We start from the raw sequence: 20,734 nt of genomic DNA on the forward strand, positions 1-20,734 counted from the left end.
ATAACTAAATATTTGCATCCTACATTCATTACCACAAATCACTCCAACAACCCTACTCGTTCTGTATTATTATTCTCATTTTACATATGGGAAACTGGAGCTCTTACTCAGAAGGGTTAAGAAACTTACCCAATATCTCATACAACTAAGTCCAAGAGCCAGAAATGAAAGTCAGATTCATCTGATTCCAAAGCTTATGCTCTGCCTGTTAATGCTTTCTCAGCTCAGGTGTTTGTTTCCTGAAAATGTATTCTCATCCTTTTTTGGGTGCTAGATAGTATCTAATCTAAGATTTTTAGGCAAGTAACATGCCATTCTGTGCTCTGGTCTCACTTGGTAGATCCTGCATAATGAGGATAACAAATAGAAAGATTAATTAATCGGTTATGTAGCTTACACTCAATACCAAGACAATAATAATTTCAGATTATTCAGAATACATTTAATGGTACTTTACTATATAAATGCCTGATTATTCATTTAGGGCTGTATATTCTCCCAAATTCTTTTATATGTATAATTTGGTTTAAATATTAAATTGTTGGAAGCTTAAGTAGCGTTATTTTCATTGTTCAATATTAATATCCATTGTTTTAAATATGTTGTTTTGGAAAGCATATTTTGCTTACTTTTCCTCAAAACTTTCTGTTCATTGTTACTCTTCCCAAAAGAACAAAGATCTCCATAGCTCACACCAAACATCATATACCATATTTGTTTTTGTGGGTATTCTGTAATTATTTTGCAAGCTCCTAGGCACATTTGCCTACACTACCTTTGTTTCTGCAATGACAAATTTCTAAAATGTTAGCAGCAATGACTGTAAAAAAGGGTAGTTAATTGGAAAACAGAGTTAAGATCCTAACTGTGTTTAGGGACCATGTAACCCAGGCAAGCCGCTGCACCTCCCTGGGTCTCATCCTGGAAGTAGAGATGTTGGGCAGACACATGGGGAGGGATGGTGCGCATGAGTGTAACAGGCTGGGTGGGATGCTCGAGTGAGGTGGGGACCCTGCAGCAATGCAGAGGACATGCTCGGTCTAGGGAAGGCAGCTGCAATCTCACTGCTACTCAGAAATGTAGGCTTACAGTTGGCCACTCTTCTCATGTCTCAAAAGAAACTGGGTTTTTGTGGGAATTTCCTTTTCCTCAATTTGGCAATAATTCAAACTAAAATCTCTTCTTTTTTTTTTTTTTTCTGAGACAAAGTCTCACTCTGTCACCCAGGCTGGAGTGCAATGGTGCGATCTCGGCTCACTGCAACCTCCGTCTTCCAGATTCAAGCAATTCTCCTGGCTCAGCCTTCCAAGTAACTGGGATTACAGGCACCCACCACCACGCCTGGTTAATTTTTGTATTTTTAGTAGAGACAGGATTTCGCCATGTTGGCTAGGCTGGTCTTGAACTCCTGACCTCAGGCGATCCGCCTGCCTCAGCCTCCCAAAGTGCTAGGATTACAGGCATGAGCCACCACACCTGGCCAACAGATCTCTTCTTCAAAACATAGTTCTTCCAGCCAGACTGGGTTTGTGGGACAGCAGTGTGTAACCTCTGGGCAGGACATCCCCAGGATGGAGGTGCTCTGGCCCATGCCTGCACTATACCAGCATGTACCCTGGGACATTGCAGATGGCTTCCCAGGCCTCCACGGGCCTGCACTCACAGTCTCTTCACCAGAGAGCTCGAAATCTCAGAACCCAACTCTCGCTCATGTCATCAAGCCAGAGACATGAGTCTGCTTTTCTGTCTCCTTAGATTTGTCTGTTCTTAGACATTTTGCATAAATGAAATTATGTAATATGTGGTCCTCTTATGACTGGCGTCTTTCACTTGGCATAATGTTTTCAAGGTTTCCTCATGTTGTTGCATATATCAGCGCTTTATTCTTTTTATTACTGAGTTATATTCCATTTTATGAATTATTTGTCCATTCATCAGTTGGTGGACGTTTGAGTTGTTTCCACTTTCTGGCTACTATGAATAATGCTACTGCAAACATTCATATACAAGCTTGTGTGTGGACATGTTTTCATTTTTCTTGGATATGTATGTGGGAGTGGAATTGGTGTATCATATTGCTTTGAGGACAGACCAAAGAGTTTTCTGAAGTAGCTGCACCGTTTTATCAAATACATTCCCATCAGCAGTGTATGAGGGCTTCAGTTGCTCTACCTCCTCTCCAACAAGTTGTATTTTCCTGATTTTCTATGATAACTATCCTAGTAGTTGTGAAAGTGGTATCTCACTGTAGTTTTGATTTGCATTTTCCTTATGACTAAGGATACTAAGGATCTTTTTATATGCTTATTGACCATTCATGTCTTCTTTGGAGAACTCTCCAGATTCTTTGCTCATTTTTAAATTTGGTTATTTGCCTTTTTATTGCTAAGTTATAAGAGTTCTTTATATAATCTGGATACATGTCTCGATGAGCCTCATTTTTGTCACCCAAATTTAATGATATTCAAAATATTCTACTTACTAAGATAGGAAACTATTCTGTGTGAAAAACAGTATAAATAACAAAGTTTAAAAAAAAAAGAAAGATGCCCATTTGATTTTATCAAATTTTGACCTTATGATACTAAGTAAATCTGATATTTCTTTTTTCTGTAATCATACTATATTTTAGCTAAAATAATTGATAAATGTACCTGTCAAGTCTCAAATAATATTCTAATTAATTTTTGTATGTTAATTTTGTCTTAACCATGCCAGTGGCTTACTCATAGCTTCCAAAAATAAAAGGTAAATCTTAGATTGAAAAATACTTTCAAAGTGGGTGGGTTTGCCTCTAGGGAGGAGAATGCTGGATCACAAGAGGGCAGGAGAAAGAGAATTACTTTCTGCTATATTTTACACTTATATGCATGTAGCGTCGTTTAAAAAAAATAAATTTTGGAGGCTGGGCACTGTGGCTCATGCCTGTAATCGCAGCACTTTGGGAGGCTGAGGCGGGTGGATCACCTGAGGTCAGGAGTTCAAGACCAGCCTGGCCAATATGGCAAAACCCCGTCTCTACTAAAATATGAAAATTAGCTGGGTGGGGTGGCATGCGCCTGTAATCTCATTTACTCAGGAGGCTAAGAGAGGAGAATCACTTGAACCCAGGAGGCGGAGGTTGCAGTGAACCGAGATCTCGCCATTGCACTCCAGCCTGGGTGACAAGAGTGAAATTCTGTCTCAAAAAAATTAATTAATTAATTAATTAATTAATTTTGGGGCCAGGCGTGGTGGCTCATGCCTATAATCCCAGCACTTTGGGAGGCCGAGGTGAGCAGATCATTTGAGGCCAGCAGTTCGAGACCAGCCTGGCCAACAGTGAAACTCTGTCTCTACTAAAAATACAAAAATTAGCCAGGCATGGTGGCAAGTGCCTATAATCCCTGCTACGGCGCCTGAGGCAGGAGAATCACTTGGACCTGGGAGGCGGAGGTTGCAGTGAGCCAAGATCGTGCCATTGCACTCCAGCCTGGGCAACAGAGCGAGACTCCATCTCAAAATAAATACTAAAACATAAATTTTCAGCAAAATTTAAATGTGGACTATTGTATTAGTCCATTTTCACACTGCTGATAAAGACATACCCGAGACTGGGAAGAAAAATAGGTTTTATGGACTCATAGTTCCATGTGGCTGGGGAGGCCTCACAATCATGGCGGAAGGCTAAAGGCACTTCTTACATGGCAGTGGTGAGGGAGAATGAGACAGAAGCAAAAGTGGAAACCCCTTATAAAACATCATATCTCATGAGACTTATTCACTACCATGAGAACAGCATGGGGGAAACTGCCTCCATGATTTAATTATCTCCCACCAGATCCTTCCCCCAACACATGGGAATTATGAGAGTACAATTCAAGATGAGATTTGGATGGGGGGGACACAGACCCAAACCAGATCAACTATAGATCAGATCATAGTATTATATCATTTTACATTTCCTGATTTCGATAATTGTACTGTATTATATAAAAGGATGTCCTTGTTTTTAGGAAATTCACACTGATGGGCTTATGGGTAAAGGAATGACTTGTATGCAATTTAGTCTCCCCAAACAGTTCAGGGAAAAAATGCTTATGGGTATTTATAAATAAATAATGACAAAGCAAATATGGTCAAATGATGGGAAGGGTATCCTGGACTTTTCAGCATTCCTTCCCTTTTTCTGTGAGTTTAAAGTTATTTCAAAATTAAAGTTTAAAAAAATAAAAATTTAAAAAGAAAGATACTTCCTGAATATTCTTTTATATATAAGAGCTTCTAGAATATTCTTTTATATATTTGATATATATTAACATATTTGATACACTTAATATTAGGAAAGAAATAAAAATCATAAATAAAAACTCAAGAATGGAAAAACCTAGTTTTTTTTGGATTTTGTTTTTCTTTTTTTTTTTTTTTTTTTTGAGATGGAGTCTCACTCTGTCACCCAGTCTGGAGTGCAGTGGCGCAATCGTGACTCACTGCAACCTCTGCCTTCCGGGTTCAAGTGATTCTCTTGCCTCAGCCTCCCGAGTAGCTGGGATTACAGGCGTGTGCCACCACTCCCAGCTAATATTTTGTATTTTTAGTAGTGACGAGGTTTCACCATATTGGCCAGGCTGCTGTCAAACTTCTGACCTCAGATGGATCTGCCCGCCTTGGCCTCCCAAAGTGCTGGGATTATAGGCGTGAGCCATCGCGCCCAGCCTCTTTATGACTTTTGTAATCAGGAAAAATACAAGTGAACCTTACTTCTTAAGATCCACACAATTTGCTGTGCATGGTGGCTCATGCCTGTAGTCCCAGCATTTTGGGAGGCCAAGGTGGGTGAATCACGAGGTCAGGAGTTTGAGACCAGCCTGGCCAACATGGTGAAACCCCATCTCTACTAAAAATACAAAAATTAGCGGGACGTGGTGGCGGGAGCCTGTGATCCCAGCTGCTTGAGAGGCTGAGGCAGGAGAATCGCTTGAGCCCAGGAGGCAGAGATTGCAGTGAGCGAAGATCGTGCCATTGCACTCCAGCCTGGCTGACAGAACAAGACTCCGTCTCAAAAAAAAAAAAAATCCACACTATTCTTTTAACAAGTTTTTTTTTAATATTAAAAAGGTAAGGGCTTCTAATATTTCACATATCTTCAATTAATAGGTAAATATATACAAAGACAGAATTATGTGCAGTTCCCAGGTTCCCAGACTCGGGAAAGACAGAGATTATAATGTCCTCAGTGGCCTCCTGTTCAGCTTGGAGGCTTAGACAGGAACCTCAGAGGATGACTTTAGATGGGGAGTTTTCAGAAGAGGTGAGCTCTGATCTAAACCTGGAAGGGGTCGCAGAGGAAGAGGAGAGATGAAGCCCACCTTCCCCAGCCCTGCCCTCAGCTCTACCACGCAGGGAAGACCATAGGCTGCTGTTGGTTCCCTCCACATGGCCAATGGCCAGCCTTCTGCCAACAATCCCAACACCAATATCACACTCTTCTCCATTTTTTTTTTCTCAAATATTTTGTTCCTGCAAAACCTTTCCATGGCAAATTTCCACAGGTTAAAAACATAACTTTGATTTCAATGGGGAAAAATTTTGTATATCCATGAGCCCCTAAATTAATACCCAATGTTAACACTATAAAAATGGAGCAAGCTGGGCACAGTGGCTCACATCTGTATTTCTGGCACTTTGGGAGGCCGTGGTGGGCGGATCACCTGAGGTCAGGAGTTCAAGACCAGCCTGGCCAACATGATGAAACCTCGTGTCTACTAAAAATACAAAAATCAGCCAGGCATGGCGGTGCATGCCTGTGATCGCAGCTACTCGGGAGGCTGAGGCAAGATAATCACTGGAACCCAGGAGGCGGAGATTGCAGTGAGCTGAGATCACGCCACTGCACTCCAGCCTGGGCAACAGAGCAAGACTCTGTCTCAAAAAAAAAAGAAAAAAAAAAGAGGACCAGTTACTTCAACAGTTTCAACAGTTAACACTGGTTATATCACAACAAAACAACGGTGGCTTCTCTTCAGATGACTCTCCAATATAATGTCTACCTGCATTCCTTTGGCTTTTGGTATTGTCGTAGTTACTAAGGGTGTGCTCCAGCTATCCTCACAGAGGACGTAACACAATGCTCTGTGTTTGTATGGTTCACTGCTACTCCAACCAGCAGCGTTAGCATCACCTGGGAACTTGTCAGAAATGCAAATCCATGGGCTCTATGCCAGACTCTGGCTCAGAAGCTTTGTGGGAGGGATCCAAGAAATTTCATTCTAACCAGCCCACCAGGGGATTCTGAGGCACATGTAAGTTTGAGAACCACTGATGTAACTGAAAAAGAAAAAAAAAAGAGTAAAAAGGGGAAAAAAAGAAAAATCATCAGTGCTAATGATGCACAAGGTTATCTTTTGTAAACTAGGGTAGTGTAAATACTGTAAATTGAAGCAGCAAGAACCAATCATTCAAAGTCAAAGATAACTAATGAGCCCCTAGATTCACATCCTCCTGCCACTCACAAGGCATGGGACCCACAAATCCCCTCTCCCAAATGCAAGGAGGTATCTCATGTGCTGGTAGAGAGAGAAAATACACTTCTAGTAAAACCGAATACTTTTTTTTTTTTTTTGAGACGGAGTCTCACTCTGTTGCCGGGCTAGAGTGCAGTGGTGCGATCTCAGCTCACTGCAACCTCCGCCTCTTGAGTTCCAGCGATTCTTCTGCCTCAGCCTCCTGAGTAGCTGGGACTACAGGTGCACGCCACCACACCCAGCTAATTTTTGTATTTTTAGTAGAGACAGGGTTTCACCATGTTGGCCAGGATGGTCTTGATCTCTTGACCTCGTGATCTGCCTGCCTCAGCCTCCCAAAGTCCTGGGATTACAGGCATGAGCCACCACGCCTGGGCTAAAACCGAATTCTTTAAACTCAAGTGACCACGTCTCCAGGCATAACCATATTTCCTTCAAATTCTCAAAATTGTTTATCCCCAAAAGCTGCCCACCTCACCCTCTTTAGGACTTTGGAGGTGTCTTTAGATTTTGTTCCGGGGGCCTCATGCTCATCATTCATCTTTATTTTTCCAGCAAAGGGTTACCTTCCAGTTCAACATTTACCTTGGAAGAGGGGACCATCTACTTGACTGCTGAGCCCAACACTCTGGAAGTGCAGGATGACAATGCTTCTGTGCTTGACGTCTATTTAGTAAGTAATTTTTTAGTTTACTCTCCTCCGCTTTTGGTTTGTAAATGGATCCAGGCCATGGCTTACACAAGAACAAGTTCAATAAAACCAGGCATGCTTGGGTTTTAAAAGAAATGATGGCACCCTTTCACTTATGCAAATGGTGCTTCTTTTCACAAGCAATGTTTTCCTACAATTTATTACACAAAAGAACATCTAGGTCAATACGAAATCACCACGTATAACAAAGGGGAGAACGAATCCTCTAAAGTTGAGGCAAAGTAGGGATCCTTAGTGTTCTTCCCAACGAGGTAATGTTTCCCTTTGACTCAGCCGTGCTCCCTGATGTTTGAATCTTCTGCGTGTTGGCGTTGCTCCCTTGGTAAGTTAGTAGGCCAAGAGGCGCAGAACTGGGTCATGGGAAGAACCCAAATTCAGTGCTGGAGAATCTTGGCTGATTCTCTCCTCAGTTGTCACCAACCAGCTGTGTGATTTGGGCAGGAACCTTTCTGACTGCCTAAGGAGGGAAATAATGCCCACCCTGCCTACCTTACAGTGCTGCGTTGAGGATCATGAGTGACCCTTTAGTGCCTGTCAAATTACCTGTATCAGCTTAATCAAACTCTTAGATAATGCCTAGAAAGATACCCTGATGGGGTACACTGTAAAAGAGTATTTTCTGTGCCAAGTGCATCTTGCATGTATGCTACGTCTTTGTACACCTGCACAAAAAAATTTTTTTTTTTTTGAGGCAGAGTTTTGCTCTTGTTGCCCAGGCTGGAGTGCAATGGTGCGATCTCCGCTCACCGCAACCTCCGCCTCCCAGGTTCAAGCGATTCTTCTGCCTCAGCCACCCTAGTAGCTGGGATTACAGGCATGTGCCACCACGCCTGGCTAATTTTGTATTTTTAGTAGAGACGGGGTTTCCATATTGGTCAGGCTGGTCTCAAACTCCCGACCTCAGGTGATCTGCCCACCTCGGCCTCCCAAAGTGCTGGGATTACAGGCATGAGCCACTGCACCCGGCCTACCTGCACAAAATTACATAAAACAGGGGAAGTGTTCTTTTGGAATTTTCTGAGTTTTTTTAAGTTTTGCTAAACCTGAGCGAATACTCTGTGTCGCTCCTGGTATACAAGTGCAACTTCAGGAATCAGCACCGAGTGATGCATGTCTCACAGTGGCTCCCTGAGCCTCTTTGAGCCTGTATTTTATGCTTTTCCATATCCCTGACCTAGCACTGTAATTCCTCATAAGTGCTCTGCAGGGCATCAGTCACCTAAGATGCTACTCCCAGCAATTCTGGAGTAGTATCCAAAGTCCTGGCCAGGCACGGTGGCTCATGCCTCTAATCCCAGCACTTTGGGAGTCTGAGGCAGGCAAATCACTTGAGGTCAAGAGTTCAAGACCAGCCTGACCAGGATGGTGAAACCCCATCTCTACTAAAAATAGGAAAAGTAGGCGGGCATGGTGGTGCATGTCTGTAGTCCCAGCTACTTAGGAAGCTGAGGTAGGAGAATCACTTGCACCTGGGAGGCGGAGGTTGCAATGAGCCGAGATCATGCCACTGCATTCCCACCTAGGCAACAGAGCAAGACCCTGTCTCAAAAAAAAAAAAAAAAAAAAAAAAAGCCCTGGCCGGGCACGGTGGCTCACGCCTGTAATCCCAGCACTTTGGGAGGGTGAGGCAGGAGCATCACGAGGTCAGGAGTTTGAGACCATCCTGGCTAACAGAGTGAAACCCCGTCTCTACTAAAAATACAGAGAAAAATTAGCCAGGCATGGTGGCAGGCGCCTGTAGTCCCAGCTACTCGGGAGGCTGGGGCAGGAGAATGGCGTGAACCCGGGAGGCAGAGCTTGCAGTGAGCCGAGATCACGCCACTGCACTCCAGCCTGGGCGACAGAGCCAGACTCTGTCTCCAAAAGAAAAAAAAAAGTCCTCCAGGCCCTGCATGGTCTGGTCTCCCCTGCGTCTCCGACCTGCCCCCTCCCTGGGTCTCCCTCTACCTTGCTGATGCTATTCTAGCCACACTGGCCTCCTTGGTGTTCCTCCCACAGACCAAGCACATCTCTGCCTCGGGACTTTTGTGTTTGCCATTCCTGTCTGTGTATTCTTTTCCACCTATCCCATGCTCCCTCACTTCCTTCAGGTCTCAGCCCAAGTACCTCTTTTTCAGATAGGCTTTTCTTGACCGCCCCCTACATAAAACAGCAGGTCCCCCACCAACCACTGTAAAAAGATTTCTTCTCTGAATATCCTGGATTTTGCATAAACAAATTTTTTTGCACTGAGCAATGCTCCTCCCTACCATTGCCCCCGCTTTAAAAAAAATGAGGTTGTAGCAGATCACAAAATCCTTACAGAAAAGTTGGTCCACCCCCAACCAAGAAAATGGGGAATTAAATAGAGAAAAAAATACATTTTTGGTCCCATGTTGGATTCATCTGGAACCAGAAATCAGGAAAGCCTTTCAGAAAGAAGCTAAGTAAAATGTCATCTTCATGAGCTAAGGATTCATGCCACTTTCATGTGTCTTTACAAAAACTAGATTTTCACCAGTCAGGGAGGTGCAATATTCCTGAGTGAGCCAAAACTCAAATTCAGCTCCATGTGTGGTCCTGCCTAAACTTGAACCCAGGAGCACCCTGTTGTTGTTATTGACCATAAATATAAGTCTCACATCCATCTCGTTGGAATCATGTGTCTTACAAGAGTGAGGGAAGGATGCAGAAGGGAAGGAATGAGGGGGTTTTATTGAGAATATTTTTTGTAAAATTCTTTCACTGTTTTTTCCTGAATTTTTTTTTTTTGAGATGGAATTTCACTCTTGTCGCCCAGGCTGGAATGCAGTGGCGTGATCTCGACTCACTGCAACCTCCACCTCCCAGGTTTAAGCGATTCTCCTGCCTCAGCCTCCTAAGTAGCTGGGATTACAGGGACCTGCCACCACGCCCAGCTAATTTTTCATATTTTTACTAGAGACGGGGTTTCGCCATGTTGGTCAGGCTGATTTTGAACTCCTGACCTCAGGTGATCCGCCCGCCTCGGCCTCCCAAAGTGCTGGGATTACAGGCGTGAGCCACTGTGCCTGGCCTCCTGATTATTTTTTAATGTTCTAGTATAGCAGTTCTCAGACCTTTTGATCTCAGGTCCCCTTTAAACTCTTAAAAATTATTGAGAATTCTGAAGAGTGTTTTGGTATCTAGGTTGTATTTATCAATATTTTGTGTTTTCAAAACTAAAACAGAATGTTTTTGTTTTTTGAGACAAGGTCTTGCTCTGTTGCTCGGGCTGGAGTGCAGTGGTGTGATCTCAGCTCACTGCAATGTCTGTTTCCCAGGTTCAAATGATTCTTGTGCCTCACAGCCTTCTGAGTAGCTAGGACTACAGGTGCATGCCACCACACCTGGCTAATTTTTGTGCTTTTTTGTAGTGATGGGGTTTCACCATGTTGCCCAGGCTGGTCTCAAACTGCCCAGGCTGGACTCAAGCAGTCTGCCCATCTCGGCCTCCCAAAGTGCTGGGATTACAGGAGTGAGCCACTGCACCTAGCCAAAATTGTTTAAGTATTCATTAATTTAAAATAGTAATCTATTATACATTAAATAATGTTTTTATGAATATTATTATATTTTCCAAAACAAAAATAAATTTTGTGAGAAGGGTGGCATTCTTTTATATTTCTGCAAATCCCTAATGTCTGGCTTAATGGAAGAAAAAAGATTCTCACATCTGTTTCTGTATCTGTCTTCTTGATATATATAATACATCATTTCATTTCTAGAAAGCTCCATTGTACATCCATGAAAGGGAATGAGAATAAAAAGGCAAACAACATCTTTGTATTATTAGGAAAATAGTTTGACCTCATGGACCCCCAGAAATGATCCCTACAGAGTTTTTCTCATATTTTAACTTAGTCTCTTCACCTGTTGCAAAACCAAATGAAGCATAAATTAATTAGAGAGAAATAGGCACCTGGAGTCTATGCTGGTCTCTGCCTCTCATTAATCATTTCCCTTGAATTCAGTGATCTCAGTTTTCTCATCTATAAAATGAATTATTAAACTAGGTTCATTCTAAATTACGAAGAGCTATAGAAATAAGATTTTCCAAGGCGGGAAGATTGCTTGAGGCCCAGAGTTCAGGACCAGCCCAGGCAACACAGTGATACCTCATCTCTACAAAAATTTAAAAAAAAAAAAAAAAATTAGCCATGCTTGGTGGTGCATGCCTGTAGTCCCAGCTACTTGTGAGGCTGAGGCTAAAGGATCCCTCAGGCCCAGGAGTCTGAGGTTGCAGTGAGCTATGATCTTGTCACTGCACCCCAGCCTAGGCAATGGAGTGAGACACTGTCTCTAAAAAAATTGAAAGAAAGAAAGAAAAGAAGGAAAGGAAGGAAGGAAGGGAAGAAGGGAAGGGAAGGGAGGGGAGGGGAGGAAGAAAGAGAGAGAAAGAGAAAGAGAAAGAAAGAAAGAGAAAGGTTTCCAAAGTATCTACTGTTGTTTCTCCAAATTTTGCTGTTTAATCACCTCCTGTACCATAAACTTTCACATTCTTTAAACTTAAATTTTATGGCAATACATCTAGAAAGTCCTGCACCATTAACTTGTAATTCCAGAATGTGTTTTCATGCTGGAAATTTTTATTTTTTGTTTTGCGTGCTCTTCTAGATCAGAAAGGGTACAGCTCATTGCCCTCCCTTCAGTATTTTCATTTGCAACTGCATTATGAAAAAACAAATGGAGGCCGGGCACAGTGGCTCATGCCTGTAATCCCAGCACTTTGAGAGGCCGAGGTGGGCAGATCACCTGAGGTCGGGAGTTCGAGACCAGCCTGACCAACATGGAGAAACCCTATCTCTACTAAAACTACAAAATTAGCTAGGCGTGGTGGTGCATGCCTGTAATCCCAGCTACTCAGGAGGCTGAGGCAGGAGAATGGCTTGAACCCGGGAGGCAGAGGTTGCGGTGAGCCAAGATTGCGCCATTGCACTCCAGCCTGGGCAACAAGAGCAAAACTCCGTCTCAGAAAAAAAAAAGAAAGAAAATGGAAAAGAAAAGCACAAGAAAGGAAAACCAATCTTGTCTTTGCATTGTCTCTTTTTTCCTTTTAACATAATTTTAATGCTCTGAATCACAGCCATCTTTATCTGAAGGGCAGTTGGAAGCTTCTCTGGTGACCTCCTGTTCAGTGTTGTCTCCAAACGTGGTCAGGTTTCTCTTGTAATGCTTCTCCTCCTTTAAGATAGCATTTCTCTATTAGTAGTTGTAGCCTAATCCCCTAGTGCTTTTATTTATACAGTAATGTATAATACCATTTACCTTTGTGTAAAAATACATAAGTTTAAACCCAAATGACGTATGCCCACCAGATAACATATGAAATATCCTTTTAAGGATCCATCCACACATTATGTGTGCGTGCATTAGGCTAGCTCTCCTGCTTTTTCCTGTAACTCAACATGAAATTAAAAAGGATCGGTGAGTTGAGAAGGCAGCTAATTGTTCCATCATCCTCAGTGAGACATTTAGTTCAGATTTTATGTACCTAGTTATTCTGCATGGTTTTTTAAAGGCCATTCACCTTCACACTGTAGAGTTCCAAGCTATTTGACTCATTTTCAAATATTCAAATCAAGGGAAGTGTTTTCTAAGATGATTTTATCCAGTGACCAAAGATGTGTTTTTCATTGAATTTTGAGTTGATGACACAGATTAGGGTATTTAAAAGAATACACAGAGATGAGCAGGCTGTATTGATTTAAAATGGGCAATCATGCAGTCTTCATAATAGCGCAAGATTCTACTTTGTAAATAGTCCCAGATATTCTAAGGCACCGGATGCTGTCAGAGTGGCTGTTATTTCCGTTTCTAAGGCGGCTTCTTTGCCTGATGTAGAGTGCAATTTGGTTTTCATGGAAAGAGGAACAACCAACAAAAAGCCATTTCTGTTGAAAAGTGTATTGGGAGAGAATATCCTTTTATGACTAGCTGGGAATGGCTGGGTAAGTGGGAGATAATGGGATTGCTTTTTTAATAATATAGAAGTTTGAAAGATGGCTGCCACAAAACAGTGACTTCCTTGCTTCTACTATTCAGACCCAAGGTTATGCCCTTACACTTTCCATATTAACATCCTCTCAATAATATGTACTTTCATCCAGTTTTTCTTCTCTGCAAAATTGCTGTTTGAAATACAAAAATAGCTGTGAGCGAAGGAGAAGAAACAGTTAAGCTGTTTTTGAGCCACGCCAGTATTGGAGATTAGCGCTCTGATGGGCAGCTGTTGGACAGCTTGATTATTTAATGTGTTTTCAGGGTAGTTAATAATACTCTTTGATCATGGGAAGAAGGGTGGCAGAGAAGTGAAAATGATTGAATTAACAGCTTATCATACTATTATGTATGGAAAAAGCATGAGAAAGAGAAGAAAAACACTTTAAATTAGGTCACAGGGGTCTTAGAAAATTCAGTGGAACTTTTTTGGCAAAAGAAACTACATTTCTGGATTTGAATCCCTCGGCGTTGAGGTTAATGACTTATATTGGGTCTCTGTAATCATTCCTTGTTGGAGCCAGTATCGGCTGCTGGAAGGGGTGTGTATTTGAAACAGTGGCATTTCCTATTCCTTCTCAGGAGAGAATTCGATCCCCTACCAACCACAGATGCTGCTCAGGTTTTTGGTAGATTTTAGGGAGAGCAGAGTAGGAAGGAGAAAAGACAAACACTGCGTTTGGTGTAGAAGGCATTTGACCAGAAGCCCCTTTCCTTCTGCCACGTGATCACATTATTGAGAAGTGAAGAGATTTTGGAAAGGATAAATTAGGGCCCTTGTTTATTTCCAGAAATGCTTGGCCCCTAAGTTATTGACAAATAATATTTCTAAGACATGTGGAAGAGCTGAGAAAATGGACCTCCCATTGCCCGAGTCTCACAGCATCTACAAGTTATTCCCATTCTTGAAATAAAAGTGACGCAAGCTTCAAATTAATGAGGCAACCTGTCAGTCTAGATTAGGAGGTCACCCATAGGATTTTTTTTAAAAACAAACAGCATTAAACTGCTGTTTAAGGATTAGCGCAGAGAATTCCAGCTGGAGTTATAAAGGCATACTGGCTTTCCAGTTAAATTAGGCTCAGAGTTAGCAATTGAATGACAGTTTGCAGGGCTGCAGTAGATTTTTTTTTTTTTTTTTTTCTGTCAGGTCCTAGCTTTACAGTGAATCTTGGCTTGCAGGCTAGCTTGATTTCTACTTTCTTTCTTTTTTCTTTTTTTTTTTTTTTTCAGACAGGATAATCTCTGTTGCCCAGGCGGAAGTGCAGTGGTGCAATCTTGGCTCACTGCAACCTCCGCCTTCCAGATTCCAGTGACTCTCCTGCCTCAGCCTCCCAAGTAGCTGGGACTACAGACTCACGCCACCATGCCCGGCTGAATAGAGATGAGGTTTCCCCATGTTGGCCAGGCTGGCCTCGAATTCAACCTCAAGCGATCCGCCCACCTCGGCCTCCCAAATTGGGATTATAGGCGTGAGCCACTGCACCCGGCTGATTTCCACCTTCTTAAAAGCTAGTTCTGCTCCAGTTTGCCTGGGTCTTTTATTATTATACATCCAGGCACAGGTTGCCCCTCATTTTTCATTCTTTGCCTCCTGCGACTGGCCTCTCTTCCCTTCCCTTATTCCTCTAGACTCTTCCTATTGCTTCTCTTTGTGGTTTCTATTTTTGTCTTCCTTGTCAGAGAAAGCCAGTGTTTGCCATTCTCCAGAGACTTTCCAACTCTTGGGAATAGTGTTTGAAGAAGAACAGCCTCTAATGGTGTGAACTTGGGGTCTGCGAGCCCTGAGCCTGCAGGAAACAAACAGCAGACTTAGAAAGAACCAGATTAGAACAAACAAGAACTTTTAGGAAAACAAGTTTAGATCACACCCATGGACTTGGTAAACAGGACTGTCCTCATTCACGCCATTTCCCCTCCTGGGCTCTGAGGGGGAATGGGAAAATGCTTAAGGACTGTTCGGTTTATAAAAAATAAAGCCCCCCAAGTGTGATGAATGGCACGAGTAGGAGTAGGCAGTTGAGGGCCTGGCTTCCCGTGGTCTGCTTCTGCCTATGCTGGTTTCCAAGGCCTGCTATCGCAAATGACCACAGACAGAAATGGATTGTCTCACAGTTCTAGAGGCCAGATGTCTGAAATCAAGGTGTCAGTAGTGCCACACTTCCTCTGAAGGCGCCAGGGGAGGATCCTTCCCTCCCTCTTTCAGCCTCTGGTGGCTCCACATGTCCCTTGGTCCTTTGATCTGCGTCACTCTGGTCTCTGCTGCCATGTTCATATGGCCTTCTTCCCTGTGACGTTCTGTGCCTCTGTGTGGCCTCTCTTCTTATAAGGATGTCAGTCATTTGATTTAGGGTTCACCCTAATCCAGTATGACCTCATCTTAACTAATTACATCTGCAAAGACCCTATTTCCAAATAAGGTTACAGTCTGAGGCTCCAGGTGGATAAGAATATTGGGGGGACACAATTCAGCCCACCCCTCTACCTTACCGAGGGACCTGTGAATTAAATGCTTCTTACCACACACAGCCTCATTTTCCTGTTCACTTCCCTTCTCCCTGGTTAAGTCACTGTGAGGTTAGGTAGATGTTTCCAAATTAGTTTGTATTCCTCACAAAGAGGTATCAGGTAAATGACTATATGAACAGAGTCAGTCACCTGTTGGGGACATAATTTGTGTTCGAAGTAAAATCCCTGGGGGTGGACCGAGGCATTGGTATTTTTTAAAGCTCTACACACATCCAGAGCTGAGATCCCCTGAGCTTGTTGACAGGGTCCTTCAGCTCTGAGCATCCTGGAATTCTTGTATGCTAATGTAAGGGGGAACCGTGTGACTCCCCTGGCAAGACAGCTGTCCCATTACACATGCCTCTAATGTAGAAGCAAAGCCTAGGAAGCTCCTACACCCTCAAGTTTATGAACTAGGCTTGCCATTGAGTTGCTGCTTTCAGCAAGCCCTCTACTGCCACCTACTGATAATCAAGGCGGGGAAGGAGTGATGGAGCCCCTAGAATTGAAACGTAATGAAGAGCAAGTGTGTGTCTCAATGGAGTTCCCACTCCATGTACTTTATTATAGCCTTTCAGTGTTGTACGTGCAACGTCAGCAGAGGGGGGTATGTCCTTCAGAGGTCAAAGGCAGCTCACTCTGACAGGCCCAGCTCCACCACCTTTCAAGTTGGACTGGAGGCTACAATTACAATGTGGCGCAAAAATGAAGGTGCTACCTTCCCTCAGGTCCAAGTGTGCCCCCCTCATCCATCAAGGCCAATTCCGCTTGAGCCTTTTTGAAAGGCTCCCTTGGCAAATTGGGGATTCAACACAGAAAATGCTTCTTTCTACTGTTTAGGCAGCAATTTTAACAAAGTATCAACAAATCTGGGGTGGAGAAAGCCATTCTCCACCTTCAGTCTTCCACAGGTCCTCACCTACAGCCATGGAACTCCCAGGTGATTGTGGCTTTTGAAGTAACTTTAGTAGATAATAGAATTAAATATAATAAAAATACGTGGGGTTTTTTAAAAGACTTCCTAAATCCCAGTGATTGCTATTTTATTAGTTTTCTAGAGCTGCTGTAACAAAGTACCCCAGATTTGGTGTCTTGAACAGAAATTTCTTTTCTTGTCGTTCTGGAGGCCAGAAGTTCAAGATCAAGGTGTTGGCAGGGTGGATTCCTTCCGAGGGCTGTGAGGCAAGGATCTGTTCTAGCCTCTCTCGCTGGTTTGTAGGTGGCCTTCATCTCCCTATGTCTTCACATCACATATTCCCCCTGTATATGTCTGTATCCAAAATTCCCCTTTGCATAAAGACATCAGCCATATTGAATTAGGGCCCAACCTGTGGCCTCGTTTTAATCTGATTACCTCTATAAAGACCCTGCCTCCAAATAAGGTCACATTCTGTGGTGATAACAGTTAGGACTTTTAACATAGAAATTTTAGGGGAACACAATTTAGCCCATAACAGCTACTTGGGTGTTTTTGTAAAGAAAAATGCCACCAAGGAAAGTGCTGAGATGGAAAAGGCTTGATGGGGGCACAACTTTTTTTTTTTTTTTTTGGATGGAATCTTCCTCTGTCACCCAGGCTGGAGTGCAGTGGCGCAATACCGGCTCACTGCAACCTCCACCTCCCAGGTTAAAGTGATTCTCATGCCTCAGTCTCCTGAGTAGCTGGAAATTATAGGCGCACGCCACCACACCCGGCTAATTTTTATTTTTATTTTTTTTTTGTAACAACAGGGTTTCACCATGTGGGCCAGGCTGGTCTCGAACTCCTGACCTCAGGTGATCCAGCCGCCTCGGCCTCCCAAAGTGCCAGGATTATAGGTGTGAGCCACTGCACCTAGCCTGGGTGTGCAGCTTCTAATTTCCACCCTCTGGGTCTTGGCAGAGGGCCTCTGGTGCATTCCTTCCTGTGAGTGAGAGAGAAGCCAGTGGCGTTGTCCTCAGGCAGTGCTCCTTTTCAAATGAAACCAGTACCATATTCCTCCCCCCACATTTTCCAAATGTGGCCGAAGCAGGGGTCAGAGTGGATTGTGTTGCAGCAACAGATCTATGTGATGTGTTAGATGATAAGGTGTATCAGTCCATTTTCACACTGCTATAAAGAACTACCCAAGGCTGGGTAATTAATAAAGGAAAGCGGTTTAATTAACTCGTAGTTCCACATGGCTGGGGAGGCCTCAGGAAACTTACCATCATGGCAGAAGGTGAAGGGGAAGCCAGGCACATCTTACATAGTGGCAGGAGAGAGACGGAAGTGGCAATCACCAGACATTTATCAAACAACCAGATCTCGTGAGAACTCTGACATGACAACAGCAAGGGGGAAGTCTGCCCCCATGAATCAATCGCCCCCCACCAGACCACTCCCCCAACACATGAGGATTACAATTTGACATGAGATTTGGGTAGGGACACAGAGCCAAACCATATCATGAGGTAACCACCCAGATTTACAATTAGCAGGAGTCACTCAAGTGCTGAAAAGTCCACTGCAGAACTGTCTGCCAGTATAAATCACTGATGCTCTCAGGCTTCTCTTGGGTCCTTAGAAAACAAATTAATCAGTCAGGGAACTGTGTTAAAATGTTACCACACTAACAGTTTTGAAATGAGAGGCCAAATCTTAAATCCATCCCAGGAGAACGGCACAGACGAGTGTCAGCTGCTTCTTGGGTCTGCTCTCACCTTATGGCTCATCTACCTGCTGCTTGGTGTGGGATGCTTTAATGAGGCATCTGGAGGCCGGCAGGAGGCCTGGCACTCCATGTGCTGCCAACACCCCAGAATTCAACCAACAGTCTACCAGATCAGGAACAAAATAGCTCTTTATCCCAATTGTACACGTCCTTCAAGGATGGCAAAAGTCCTGCCTTCTGCCTCAAAGCTTCTCGGTTGAAGCCTTGTAGTCCCTGGTCTTTGGAAGAGAGTAACTTCACCTCTAATGCTGAGTCCAAATATTTTTTAAGTACAAAGGTAGGAAATTTGGACCTGAGCGTGCCTAAGTTTCCTTTCAGCAATGCAGTTCCATAGCAGTGTGATTTTCTTCTGTTCACACTGCTGTGTCCTGATTCTGCAGCACTAGCACATGTATTTATTTGCTTCCATGCCTAACAAAATGGTGAGCTTTTGGGTCCCTGCTACTACTGGAATCCAATGCGACGAGAAATCCCCTACTGCACTACATCCCCAAATGATTATGCCTTGTGAAGTAACTCCCAATACAGGATAGGTATAAATATAATAAAATATAGAGCTTTATTTAAAAAAAAAAGAGAGAGAGAGACTCTGGACTTCCCAGAACCCAAAGGTGATACCTTGTGTTCAAAATTCAGGGATCTCAACCAGGCATGGTGGCTCACGCCTGTAATCCCAGCACTTTAGGAGGCCGAGAGGGGCCCATCACTTAAGGCCAGGAGTTCAAGACCAGCCTGGGCAACATGGTGAAACCCCATCTCTACTAAAAATGCAAAAACTAGCTGGGCATGGAGGCGCATACCTGTAATCCCAGCTACTTAGGAGGCTAAGGCACGAGAATCACTTGAATGCAGGGGGCGGAGGTTGCAGTGAGCCAAGATCATGCTGTTGCTCTCCAACCTGGGTGACAAAGGGAAGCTCTGTCTCAAAAAATAATAATAAAATAAAATTCAGGGATCTCCGGGAAAGAAATCGGGTGAACCCAGAGATGAGGGGGACCCTGGAGCCAAGGAGATGATGTTGGGGTGAGGTATCCTGAGCCTTAGTATGGATTTGTGGTGATGCTGTGAGTTTTGACTAACGTGGGCAGAGGGAGGCGGGATGAGTTGATGTGATCTCATGGCAACCAAAGGAACATCAGACAAAAGAATCAGGACAAGAGAAATAGAAAGGAAACAGAGCAGACCTGGAAAAAAAGAGAATTCAGAATTGATGACAGAAACAGGAGCTGTGTGTAGGAAAATGAAACACGGGACTAGGCCTACAATGGCCGAGAGAAAAGCTGATGCTTTCGTCAAAGATATTTGGAACAAAGAATTTCAACTTGAAACCAAAGTGAGGATTTCCTGGACACCAGAGAAAGCTCTTGCTTTAATAAGGCCTCAGGACTGAAACCTGAGGTAATTATAGCTTAAAAAAAAAAAAAAAAAAAAAAAAAAGGGATATCACCCCAAGGGTTGACTGCTCAGGGATCATGGAGACCTCACGGGGCCTTGTCAGTGCTGTTCATCTTGGCCAACCTAACTGTGGTGAAGCTCCGCCTCTCTCAGCACTGCCCTAAAGCTCCCTCACACCACATCCCAGATGTTCAGAAATTCTCAATATGTTTGTAAGCCAGTCGGTTGATGGGGGAAGGGTGTCAAGGGAAGGCTTGAGAAAGGCAAGCAGGAGTGGAAGGAATGAGTCTAGGAAAAGTCTCTCGGAAAAGAAACTCCTCACCTTCTCATGCCCTTCCTGTGGCTCTGAGAAGTCAACCGAGGCCGTCCGAGTTGGGAAGCCCTCCTGGGAGCGTTTCCCGCCTGGGTTCCCTCCAGGGGATCCGACTTCACAGTGCAGTCAGCCCCCTAGAAACGGCTCCTGGGTTAATTAGTGGACAGATTGCTTTTGATTTGCTGTTTTCCCTTATTGCTCTGTCTTAGTGTTTAATTATTTAATTTTAAATAATTTTTTAAAATGTTTAAAATTATTTAATTGTAATATTGAAAAGCTTTGTAATCTATGACCCCTTGTGTACGTACTATTGTGTAGTTTCAATCACAGAATCAAGCATTTTATTTTAGGTAGAAATAAAAATACACCTTTCTCTCTCTCACACTCCAGCATATGTGTGGGATGAATAACACTGGGATTTAGGCTGAAATACTCTACTTTTACTTTTTATGTCAACTATTATGACACTTTTTACTGTCAGGTATCAGAATTTTAAATAGTTATGAATTCTCAGAGTTATCTCAGTGCACAGGCAAAAATGCTGCACCTTTGTGGGTGTGTGGGTGTGTGTGTGTCTGTGTGTGTGTGTACAGAGGTTCAGCTGGGGACAGAG

General features: G+C 43.4%; 1 protein-coding gene and 1 long non-coding RNA gene across 4 annotated transcripts in view; one reads left to right on the forward strand and one right to left on the reverse strand.

Annotated features, from left to right (window-relative positions):
* PIP5K1B (phosphatidylinositol-4-phosphate 5-kinase type 1 beta) overlaps positions 1–20,734 on the forward strand; it is a 310,275-nt gene that overhangs the window by 284,763 nt on the left and 4,778 nt on the right. For all 3 annotated transcript variants that reach the window (XM_054520016.2, XM_063714238.1, XM_054520013.2), the window contains one exon: positions 7,059–7,176. In XM_054520016.2, coding sequence (XP_054375991.1) covers positions 7,059–7,176 — 118 coding nt within the window. The remainder of the gene's footprint in view (positions 1–7,058; positions 7,177–20,734) is intronic.
* The window catches only part of LOC134759776 (uncharacterized), a 68,400-nt gene that overhangs the window by 12,814 nt on the left and 34,852 nt on the right, over positions 1–20,734 (reverse strand). The gene's annotated exons all lie outside the window — the stretch shown is intronic.

Source organism: Pongo abelii, chromosome 13 (assembly GCF_028885655.2).
Source record: "Pongo abelii isolate AG06213 chromosome 13, NHGRI_mPonAbe1-v2.0_pri, whole genome shotgun sequence".
NCBI classification, from domain to species: Eukaryota; Metazoa; Chordata; class Mammalia; order Primates; family Hominidae; genus Pongo; species Pongo abelii.